General features: G+C 48.4%; 1 protein-coding gene across 6 annotated transcripts in view; it reads left to right on the forward strand.

The window, feature by feature from the left end:
* The window catches only part of sox6 (SRY-box transcription factor 6), a 241,712-nt gene that overhangs the window by 171,590 nt on the left and 57,622 nt on the right, over positions 1-12,500 (forward strand). For all 6 annotated transcript variants that reach the window (XM_063188925.1, XM_063188926.1, XM_063188923.1 and 3 more), the window contains 2 exons: positions 3,081-3,201; positions 10,105-10,184. In XM_063188925.1, coding sequence (XP_063044995.1) covers positions 3,081-3,201; positions 10,105-10,184 — 201 coding nt within the window. The remainder of the gene's footprint in view (positions 1-3,080; positions 3,202-10,104; positions 10,185-12,500) is intronic.

Raw genomic sequence — 12,500 nt, forward strand, 5'->3', positions numbered from 1 at the left:
AAAATCCCTTTCATTGTCTGTCAGTGGTGCTGTGCCATTGATGTCTAATGCCATCCAGTTATATTTTTTTTTCATATTTGTCTATCGGCGGCTTTTGTGGTGCCGTTAAGATCAAGACCTGAGACCAATTCTGTGTTCTTTGTTGATGTTATAATTCCAGTACAGTTTTGCATAGGACTATTTGGTATTTTCTTGGGAAGATCAATGGACAAAAGCAACCTAAATTGAAAAAATCATATTCTTTATTAAACCCTATGGGTTAAGTATGGGATGGCACTTAAGTTCATATATGAGTCAAGGCAGGTTAGCGAATACTGTTGTGACACGATAACTAAAAGTTAGTTTTGGCTTTTATGAGTGGAAGTATTTGAATAGTGCATAGTTTTCTCCTTTCAAAAGTAACTGCTCTATGTGCCCTTGCCTGCGTGGGTTTGTTTTTCTCTTAATCTCATGTGTCTAAGGTTAATGGCAATTATGTATGTCTTTAACCTTGAGAAGATAGAAATTTGTATGCCTCACAGGTTATCTGTCTCACATCCTCCGTGTGTCTTTGAGTCCTTTTTAATTGCGACATAATTGGCCAATGCTTCTCTAAAGAACTTTTTTACTACTCCTCCAGTAACACGATGACTTGTGACTTTTATTTCATTATGTTTACAACATTAAAAGAATTCCATGGATTCTAGAGAAGCTGAGTTTATTTTGTGGAACAACCCTCAAATATTTCATTTAAGGTTAATAATTTGTCCATTTACTTTTTTTGTAAGAGCACAGCACATTTGAAGTAATTCATATCAGATTGAAAATTGGGAAAAAATGTGGACTCAATTCTTCTCAGTCTCATTCTCATTGCTCTGTTAGCTTGGCAGTTGCACTCATTTTTTTAAAGAAGAGAATGAAAATGGGGGGGAAAGTACAGGATATTATTAATTTTTTGCTTAGCAAACCTCACTCCCAGCTGGATCAATAATGTGCTGCTGGGGGAGTTCATTTTGCACTCTGGGAATTAGTGCAACTCAGCCATGCCGAGAAAGCACAAGACCGCGAGACGGTATATACAGCCAGCGATATGCTGTCGGAGTTGCAAAAAAAAAGTGGATATCACAAGCAGATCTGTGTACGTATAGGAGCATGGAGGAAAAGCCATCGCTCAGAAGCAGGTTGATTTCATGCCCCGCTGCTAAAGCTATAATTGCACCCAGGCCCATTTTTTATTGCCGGCTTGATTTTAAAAGAGAGAGAAGGGGGGGATGAATGGAGAAACATTTGGCGAAGTGTTTATTTTGGGGCCACTGACCTCCGTGAACCTGTTTACCAGACGAGCTCCCCAGAGGTGTGCTTGGATGGCTGGCTGGCAAAGTGCCGTGCAGCGCTGGCTAGGTGTAACGCGGTGTGATGCAGTGCTTTGTGTGGTGTAGCGTAGCGTAGCGTAGTGATGGCTGGTCTGGTCTGGTGGCTCACGACGGTAGCACCCCTGCAGCCAGTCAGGAGAGAGACAGGAAGCCGGGGATGACAGGCTGATTGGCTGCAGGTCTCCAGTCCCCGCGTGTAGTCTGACCCCGAAGGTCTCAAGGCCTGGCCCCCCTCTGGAAATCAAAAAAAGGTTATTGCAAACCAACCCCCTCTCTTAAATACAATCTCTAACCTCCCCCCTACCCCCCACTCCACTTCAAAAATTGCTCCAATCATCAAACTTATGTTCATTTCAGTTAAGTTTGATATTCGACATGATCGCAAGATTATTGGTGCGTGTCGAAAAGAAAAGCCCCATGTGCCGGTGCGTCGGCCTTCACATTACGGTGAAATATCGCAAACGGATGAGAACGTGGGGGACTCTGGGGCCGCCGCGCATACGTCCGACTGTCGCTCTCATCGCCTTTTTTCCTTTTCTTCGGCACACGGTGCACAAGCCGTAAATTATGGCGGTTGTCGGGGTTTTTATCGTCTGCATAAATGATCTTCCAAAAATATGAGACAGAGGCAGTATATCTGTGAGGGCCTTTTCCTGTCAGTCAGATGTTGGCAAGACCGCAGAGAAACTCCCCACTGTGAGCCCGCGCCCCCCATCCAAAACACACACACACACACACACACACACACACACACACACACACACACACACACACACACACACACACACACACACACACACACACACACACACACACACACACACACGCGCACACAAATCTGAAGAAGACAAATCTGAGGAGACGCGAGCTCAAGTCATGTGTAGTGACGAGAATCTCACCTGTTCTCTGCGCTCCAGCAAACGGAGGGGGATGTGTAGCATTTGGAGTTCTAGCGTAGTGTCCTACTGTTGGGATGTTTTAATTCACTAAAATGCTCTCTCCCCCTCTCTCCCTCGGTGACAGCCAACGCTTGAGCGGTCTTACAGACTTAGAGGTTTAAACCGGAGTAAATCTCATTGTGAACTAGGAAAGAAGGAAGGAAAATAGGTTTTAACGGAGCCTAAGGATTAAGAAGAATGCGATTTTTTTTGCAGCTTATTATAAGATAGTTCTGTCAAACAAAGGAGAAAACGAAAATAATCTGAAAGAAAAACATGTTACGTCAACAATCACTTCTACAGTACGAGTCTATTTGGCAGAAGTAACGCGCGCTAATCAGCCGATACAACGCTGGGCCGCAGAATGGGCAGGGAGAATGGAGGCCGTTATCCGGCGAGCCGCACCTTGGATCAGGCAGGGCAAACAGTGTGCGCGCGTCTCTTTGAAGTGATAATGTGCGATCGGCGGGGGGATTAGGAGCAGCTGAGGCACGGGTACTGGCCCTGTGTTGTGTCGATACGCGCTACCCATCGAGCTAAGCTACCAAACCATCACAACACACTACAGTAGCGGGCTTAGGGTTTTGGGTATATTAACCGTCTATTGGTAGCTCATCTTGATAAGGCAGCCCATCTGGACGGAACACAAGCCCAGCTCCACTCATACTTTCTGGTCAGGAGGGGCTATTGTGCTCTCCACACGCTAGGGGCCGAGGGCCTGCTTGGCGTGTCCTGCTGTCAGCCTGCGTTAGCCCGGCGTCTGATCTCCCGTCTCTCTTGTCTTCAGCAGGTCCAGGGTCACATGCCTCCGCTCATGATCCCCATTTTTCCACACGACCAGCGCACTCTGGCAGCCGCCGCCGCCGCCCAGCAGGGGTTCCTCTTCCCCCCGGGAATGTCCTACAAGCCAGGTATGCTACTGGACTGCATGGTCCTCGTCCCTGTCTGTCTCTCTATGTGTCTTTCTGTCCCTCACTTTCTGTCACTGTCTCTCTGTCTGTCTCTCTCTGTCTCTCTGTCTCTCTCTCTCTCTCTCTCTCCCTCTGTCTCTCTCTCTCTCTCTCTCTCTCGTTTCATCCCTCTGCCCTTTGCCTCTCTCCCATATTCTCTTTGTCTCTGCCACTCTCTTTCACTCACCCCTTTGCTCCGATTCTCTCTCTCTCTCTCTCTCTCTCTCTCTCTCTCTCTCTCTCTGTCTCTCTCTGTCTCTCTCTCTCTCTCTCGCTCTCTCGCTCTCTCTCTCTTCCTCCCTTTATCCCATATATACACCTGTCCCTTTAGTCCTTTTAGCCTTTGCCTAATGATTGATGTGTGAAAAGTTCAAGAGTATTTGGTATTTGTCTTGATTAGTTAAATGCAACTGGCATGACATTAAGCAAATAACTCAGGTAAATACGCAGAAACAGTAATCTACTGAGATTGATACGACTGAAAGGCAACATGGCAACAAAAGATAATAACTATTGTCACTGAAGGAGAAACGTTTTGTCATTTTGTCACAGCGAAGCTGTCACGGTGATAAGAGCGGATGTTATCATCGAGCCAAACAATAGCTTTTTCGTACCAAGGGCCTTGACGCCATACCCTACCGTGGCGGGGATGATGAAATAGAACACAAACACAACCTTTGGTCACAACCCACAGTCACTGTTGAAGGACTCTGTGTGTATTCCTAACCTTCTAAAAAGATAAAAAAGACAAAAACAGAGAATGCTTTCACAACACCAGGAAACTAACCCCACTGCCCGCCTCTCCGTCTCTACCTCCCTTTCATTTCTTTCTCTTATGCGACTTTCTTCTTCCATTTTTTCCCTCCTGGCGCCCTTCAGAAGGCAGGTTACTGTAATTCACTGTAACAATACATAACATGCACCTTAGTCACTCCCCCATCAGAGCGATAAATGCATCATGGCACCATGAAGTGTTTCAGGCTGTTCGTAGACTTCAAAACAAAAGAGACAAAAGGTGATGATAATATGGGTCGCAGAAACTTAAACTGAACGCTTAACATGAAAGTGTCTCTCTGCTTCTCCTCGGCTGTAATTGTCATCCAAGAATTTGCGAGGGTGCTGCGAGGGTAACACAATACCTACCGCATACAGGCCTCTCTGGTTCGCCACTTGCTCTGACTCTCTCTTCCAGAATGGGTGTTGAAACCCTTAGCCTGCTCATTTGTTTCAAAGGGCTGGTTTTCACATTGTGCCTCTGTGACTCTGTGCAAAGAAATCCTTTTGTACAGAAAACAGCTGACAAATACATCCACAGCCTAGCCTAATGACCGTTATATTATTGTAAATAATAAATATAAGCACGAAATTGTACTCACAACATGATATATTACAAAAATAATATGTTCCAATAAACCGAGAATGTATTCATTTTGATTGAAAAAAGCAGAATAACAAGATCAGGTCAGAATGAAACCAGAAGTTTCTGGGCCATGTGTGACTCTGCACAGTAAAAATGACTCACACAAGGAAAAGGCAGACAGTTACTATGCGGAGGTCCTGTAGAGTACAGAGCAGACCAAAATCACAGGGTACTGGGCCACCGTGAGGTGAAACTCCAAACACCACCGAAGTATTACCTCACTTTAGAAAAAGAGAAAAAGACACCAGTCAAATCAGGTCAGCAGATGACCATCAGAGAGGGTGCTGGCTGGGCCGTCACCAGGTGCAAGAGAGAAGCAGCCCCATCACCACCCCCTCCAGCACCCACCACACTGTGCTGTGCTGTGCTATGCTAACCCAGCCCCACTCCGGCACACGTGTCCCCCTAGAGGGATGCAGGGCACACAGGGCTTCCTAGGGACTCTGGCTGCTGTCTCCACCGTCCGGCCTGCCCCGGCATGCCTCCCCAAACTGCCTTTTGTATGGCAGGGGAGAAAAGAATTTTCACCCTCACGCAAGCATTCCACCTCCCTAAACATCAAATTCACAAGAGAAGAGGGGGGTGACATTGCAACAACATGCCGATTGACTCTCTGCCAGGACCGTAACCCTCCTGCCACCACCCCACCACCCCTCTCCCCCTTCCCGATCCCTTCATCTGCCCCATTGTTCTCTTGGGCTCCAGAAGTGCCATTATAAGCATCTGTAGTGAAGACCTAGAGACTAGAGCTGAGGCCTGTCCCTGGGCCTTGCCGTCTTCACTCTGTCAAACCCTGAACACTCAGCCAGACTGATTGCTTACTTGTTTGTTTGTTTGTGTTTTGTTTGTCTTTTTCCCCCTTTTTCTGATCATTGACTATTGGGTGGAAGTCGACTAAAAAATGCACATGTCAGGTCCCCTTTCCCTCCCTCGAACGTTACGAGGACTGAGCCAACTATCGACACGTCGGGTGGACCTCTGGGAAATGGCATAGAGTGGCTCAGTGTGATGATAAGAGAGAGAGAGAGAAGGAGAAAGAGACAGACAGAGAAAGAGATAGAGGGGGGGGTGGGATAGAAAGAGAGATGTCAGAGCGAAGGATTTATGTGTGCCGTGTGTTTGCGAGCTCTGCGGGGAAAGCCCTGGCTCTTGCTTTTGTCTACACATGGGGTGCTTTGAGGAACACATGTCAACACCTCATCAAAAACACAGTAAGAACAGAGAGATGAGAAGGGAGCTACGGAGAAACACACAGAGAGAAAGAGATTGGCGGACGGAGAGAGAGAGAGAGAGAGAGATGAGAAGGAGCTACAGAGAGAAAGAGATTGGCAGAGAGAGAGAGAGAGAGAGAGAGAGAGAGAGAAAGAGAGAGAGAGGGATGAGAATGGTGAAAGACAAGAAAAAACAGCCCCATAGTCAGCAGGTGAGTAGCAGAACATTATGGGGTGTGGTAAAGCAGCTTATAAATTAACTATAAAGGCGGGCGTGGATGAAAAAGAAAGTCAGCTATTTTGGAACTACACAGCCATGACAGGTGGAGCATGGAGCCTGAGGCCATTCTTTTGTGTGTTTGATATTTCTCTCTCTCTCTCTCTCTCTCTCCCTCTCCTAATATGTTTGACGCGGAAAATGTTTTAATACAAATAACAGGAGTCGTAAATGGAGACTTCAGCATGGGGTTTGCGCCTGCTGGTGGAAAAAAACCCTTCTGCATTATGCATAAGATTGCAAAAAGAAACAAATAAAGATGGAAAAAAGGGATGGAGCAAAGGAATGGAGGAGGGAGGAAGAAAGGGGGAAAGAAGAAAGGAGGACAGGAAGAGAGAAAAAGTCTTGAGGAAAACAACTCCGCCAGAATAGGTCTCTATGATGCTCAACCCCCCCTGTGCCCCACATACTACATTCACAACAGATGATCTCTTGACATAATAAAAACGGCTGCCCCTGCCGGGTGTCCCGTATTCTCTGCATCATCAAGAGCCGTTGGCAGGACAGGGCCGAGTGATTATGGCGCTCGTCACCCCACTGTGCTGTGCCGGCGCCACACTCGCACACTTTGCGCTGCACACTGTGCTTAATGGCCCCAAGTGCCGTTGGGGACGGCCAAACCAACCGCCTATCCGGCGGGGTCATCCTTCTCAAACGCACAAGGCACAAGTAGCCATGACACCCCCACCGCCACAGCCACCGCCATCATCATCATCATCACCCCCCCATCCCCCACCCCTGCCGCTCTCCTCTCTTGGCCTGTGTACATAAAAGACAGAGGCGTGTGCCATAATGGTGCCCTGGAATGGATCTTCTTGGCCGGAGTCTTTCAGCTGTGATGAGGCCACAATGCCTTATTGACTTTGCACCACAGGAGACGCCGAGATGCCAATATATCTGCTTAGCCTTGGGTTCGCGATTAGCTTCTTGGGATTGTGCTTGAATGCACTTTCCAGGCTGTGCACTCCTTCGCTCTGTCGTTCTAGCTCTTCCCCCCCCCCCCACCACCACCTCCTCCAACTCACTCTGTTTTCTACTCTACTTGTGCAGATCATTAGATGATCATTAGCTCCTTTCATTTCGTTATTACCTTTAAACCTTCTCAGTGGAATGGAAGTGGAAGAATAAAAGCTACTACTTTGAAAGATACAAATTATTGGCCAAATCTCCAAGCAACCTTTGCCCATCAAAGCGGTCTTCTTTCCCCTGAAGAAAAAGAAAGATGTACCATGTCCACATGGCAGGCACTCATGCCTCAGTCAGACCTCATAAAGAGTTACCCTTTTCCTTGTGTTTGATATTTAACCTGAATTCAGTCGTGATGACCTCTGTTATCATAAATTGTTCTGCGTACGCCTCCATTGCAGTGAATGAGATTTCACGGAGGGTCATTGTGTGCACTTTGGAGACCTCACAAGACTTTCACTAGATTCACTAGATTGTTATCAGAGATAGACGGTGATATCGCTCCATAACAAACAAAGCGCTCTTGCAAAGACTTTTACGCTCTTAAAGGGTCTGGCATCTTAACTTTGTCGGTTGCGTGTGGGGTGGTTACAGGATGAAGTGCCCAGTGTCAACCTCCTCCAGTAGCCCCAGTGGCCGTCACTGCAGCAGACCCACCTCACACTGTCACACACACACACACACACACACACACACACACACACACACACACACACACACACACACACACACACACACACACACACACACACACACACACACACACACACACACACACACACACACACTGACACGCACACAAAAATACATCGATGAAAGAACCTGGCTGCACGCCTGGTCTGCCCCAGACATCACCCCCCCACACTCCCTCTGCTCTCCTCTCCGCACCACCACCATACATCCCCACCACCCACACCACCCACCCACTCACCCTGCTTCCTCCTCCCTGTCCAGCGGGCTGTCCTCGCTTGGCATCTGACTGACACGCCCCTGGCTGCCCGGTCTCACATGACACCCTGGCCGCCACCGCCGACAAGGGGAGGCAATCACTCCTCCGGCATCGAGCACAGAAACAAGCAGCGGTGAAAAAGTGAGAACGATATCTCCTCACATTGGAGAGGTGGAATGGGAGGAGGGGAGAGGAGGGAGAGGAGAGGAGAGGAGAGGAGGAGAGTGGTAATGGTGAAGGGCTGGAGTGGGTGGTGAGAATAAAGTAGTAGTTTGAGGAAAGAGAGAGAAGAGGGGAGGGAGGAGGGAGGAGGGAGGGAGGGAGGGAAGTGGACATATTGGACAGTAATGACCCCTCCACTCCACTTCTCTCGTGGCAGTGTTTGAAAATCACATCAATTGCGTAGCACGCGGCTTTTGCGGGCCTCTGGCGAGGTATTGAATATCCAGACTGTATCACAATGTGCTGCGCTGGACAAGATTGGGGAAGGCGCGCACGAGGGAGAGGGGAGTGGAAGGGGAGCGGAGCGGAGGAGAAAAAGAAGCAGGGAAGGTATATACGTCTGCCCCCCTTACCCGTCTAGCTCCCCCCACCCCACCCCACCCACCACCCACCACCCGCTGGACCCCCCCTTCATGCCTGTGGCTTAATGCCTCCATATGTTTGTGTGGAGAAGTGACAGCCGAAAGTGGTGTCTGAATCGGGGCCAATTCTCTTCTTCAGAAGGCACGCTTCACTCAACCCCTCTCCCGTCCTTGTTGGATTCACCGCCGCCATCCTCCCCTTACCCACCTCTGCACACACACATACACATGAACGCACATGCACATTCCCGCGTGCACACACACAGACACACTTACACACACACACACACACGCACGTGCACACACGCACACACACACACACCTCACCGCACACCCCCACCTCTAACCACAATGTGCTGAGCAGCGAAAGGATTCCTTTACCAATTTACTCATAAAGCCCAAGGATGAAAACATACTTTTCCCCACACTGCTTTATTTTTTTTCTTCTTCTTCTCTGTTTTCCTTTATTTTTTCTGTCTGTCTGTCTTCTTTTTCTTTCTGTCTGTTCCTCTTTCTTTCCTCCTGTATCCTTTTCTTTCTCGCTGTGTCTTTAAAGCCAACTGCTTTCCACTTGGCGCTGTATCAGTATCGAGTTTAACCGCCCTCCCCATCTTTACGTCTCAGATTCCAAGTTTCCTGATGTGTTGTTGCGATAGCGCGCTCGAGACAAGCTATTGTTTTGAAATTCTTATAGCTCTCTGGTTTAAATGCGATGCCGTGATAAAGGGAACAACAAATCATGTCGTTTCTCATCTTTCTTTCTTGTGACATTGTAAAGTGTTCGCTTGTTGTGACCTGTCGAAGTAGCAGGTTTATTTTTTTGATCGCTCGCTCCTGCCAAAACCCACATAGTCAGACAGACAATCGTGCTGTCGAACAAATGAGGTGTTGTGTTTTACAGTGGTGTAAAAGTGCTTACCAGAACACACTCTGTGCGCATGCACCCACTGAACCAGTGTGTGTTGAAACAGTGGCCAAAATATCATGAACTAACTGTTGTTGAGGGGTTTTGAAGACAAAAAAGAGGACTACAAAGTCTTAAAGAAGAGGAGGAAGGAATAGACTACAGCCACAGATACTGAGAAGGAGAGAGAGACAGAGACACAGACAGACAGAGGGGCAGAAAAAAGCAAGAAGAGAGAGGGAGAGAGAGAGAGAAAAGAGAAAGAAGATACGTTCCTCAGTAATCCAGTCTCTGCCTCTTTGCCCAGCTGAATCTTTTGTTGGTGCAGATGTTTGGGCTGGAAGCCGAGGCTGGGGCAAAATGGGGAAGGCAGGCAGGCAAGCAAGCAGGCAGGCGTGCTAGTATCGAGAAAGGGGGCCGTGTTGGCACTTGCCTGGCTGCCGTTAGGGCCGCTCATTGTCTCAACCTGTGTGCATTGTTCTGAACCACCACCCCCTTCTTCATCTTTTTTTCTTTTCTCTCTCTCCCTCTTTCTTTCTCTCCACCCCGACAGGTGATAACTACCCGGTGCAGTTCATTCCATCCACCATGGCAGCTGCTGCCGCGTCAGGCCTCAACCCTCTGCAGCTTCAGGTATGTGCAACGACAAAGAATGTGCAGGCAGACTGCCAGGCCTTGGGCTCTCTCTCTCTCTCTCTCTCTCGCTCTGTCTCTTTCTCTCTTTCTCTTTCGCACCAAGCAACAGACACGCTCTCTCTCTCTCTCTCTCTCTCTCTCTCTCTCTCTCTCTCTCTCTCTCTCTCTCTCTCTCTCTCTCTCTCTCTCGCTCACTCTGTGCCGTGCCGTGCTAGGCGGCAGAGGGGTGGGGTGTGGGAGAGGTGTGTGTGGGTGTGTTGGAAGACGAAGGAGAAAAAGAAGAAGAAGAAGGGGAAAAAACAGCTGTATGTTAAATAATGAGTCCCTGCAAGCTAAATAATGCTGGGAGTCTGCCCTCACCAACTTAACACCTTACATGTGTAATTTAGCCATTTTACTGAGAACTTAACCCCATAGTTACCCGGGAGACTGCCGTTATGAGGATAATGGTTATTGCAGGAAGGATTAGGCCCTCCATGCTCCTCCAGGGCTGTCTCTGCTAAACCAATCAGAAGAGGCCGAGCAGCCTCAGCCTCTCTACCAGAGGGATACGCTGGTTATGCCTGTTCTGTTGTAATGCTAACGGCAATGCAGCTGTGTGTGTGCGTGTGTGTGTTATGTGCTGTGTGCGTGTGATGGATTGTGCGAGTGCGTGTGATAGATTGTTGTGTGTGTGTGTGTGTGTGTGTGTGTGTGTGTGTGTGTGTGTGTGTGTGTGTGTGTGTGTGTGTGTGTGTGTGTGTGTGTCTGTTTGTCTGTCTGTCTGTCTGCCTGTAAGTCTGTCTGTATGTCTGTGTGTATCAGACAGAGAGAGAGAGAGAGAGAGAGAGAGAGAGAGAGAGAGAGAGAGAGAGATTTGAATTTGAATTTGAGAGAGAGAGAGATAATGCGTCTCTGTGTGTGCGTGCGTGCATGCATGCATGTGTGTGCACGTGCGTTGTGGCTTACATACCCAGTCCTGTGTGAGTGCAATCACACACTGATTGTGTGGTGTGAAGACCGTACAGGCCACTGAACCATGAGGGCATGCAGAGTGTGAGGTGGTTATGTGAAAGCAGAGCTGCCATAGAGAGAGAGGTGGAGAGGAAGGAAGAAAAGTAAAGAGAGAGTGAGTGAGAATGAGACAGAGGGAGAGAGAGTGAGCAGACTTTTCTTTCGGAGAGATTCCAACACCCCTCAGGCAGGTAAGGACCCTTTGAGAAGAGAGAGAAAGAGAGAGGGAGAGAGAGAGAGAGAGAGAGAGAGAGAGAGAGAGAGAGAGAGAGAGAGAGAGAGATAGTGATCGTGTGTGAGTGTGTGTATTCTCAGGGAGCCCGTTACTGGCATGAAGCAGCATCATGGCGGCTAACTCCAGGCAATAAGCACTTAATAAAGATCGCTATCTTGCGTTCCTCCGCGCGTCTCATTACCGTCCTAATCAGTGCCATTACCCGGCCTGCTGTGAGAACGCGAACGCGCTCTCACTTTTTTGTTTCCAAATTGACAATATGTTTCTAAACCCCCCCCACATACAAACACATGCACACTTATGCTCATGTACACACACACACCGACACACACGCACATTTATGGTCACACACACACGCACGCACACACACACACACACACACACACACACACACACACACACACACACACACACACACACACACACACACACACACACACACACATACACATGCGACACACACCCCTCCGCTGGCTCGCTTTCATCACGCTATATTTACATAACAAATGCTGGGAATGGCTTATGGAAGCGGAGGCCTCCTTATGATTACACTAATGTCATTATTCTTGGCCGCTCACTGGTGAAATTATCAAAGGCAGAGGACGCGGGACCCTCGCTCACAGACACCCCATCACCCCTCTCTCTTTCTCTCTCTCTCTCTCTCTCTCTCTCTCTCTCTCTCTCTCTCTCTCTCTCTCTCTCTCTCTCTCTCTGTGAAGTATGGAGATAGATGGAGGAGAGGTGGAGAGAGCTTTGAAAAAAAAGAAACAGAAAAAAATGTGGCACGATAAATATTTAAGTTTTCCCGAATAACTTCCTGGGCCAAAGGGTCTCGAAGAAGGGGGAGTGGGGGTGTAGGATGTAGGATGTAGGAGTTGGAGGGAGGGGGTGGGGAGGGGAGGGGATCAGGCACTTCCTGAGAGTTCTTCCTCTAAAACAAAGAGGAAGGAGATGGAGGGAAGAGAGAGAGATACATAGGAGGGAGGGAGATCCTTTCAAGACCTACAGTACATTTAGGTCTGTTTGCTTATTTTGTCAACAGTGTCAGCAAACTGTTGATAGCAATTAGACATTAAGTGCTCCGA

This window comes from Engraulis encrasicolus, chromosome 22, assembly GCF_034702125.1.
Source record: "Engraulis encrasicolus isolate BLACKSEA-1 chromosome 22, IST_EnEncr_1.0, whole genome shotgun sequence".
Taxonomy (NCBI): Eukaryota; Metazoa; Chordata; class Actinopteri; order Clupeiformes; family Engraulidae; genus Engraulis; species Engraulis encrasicolus.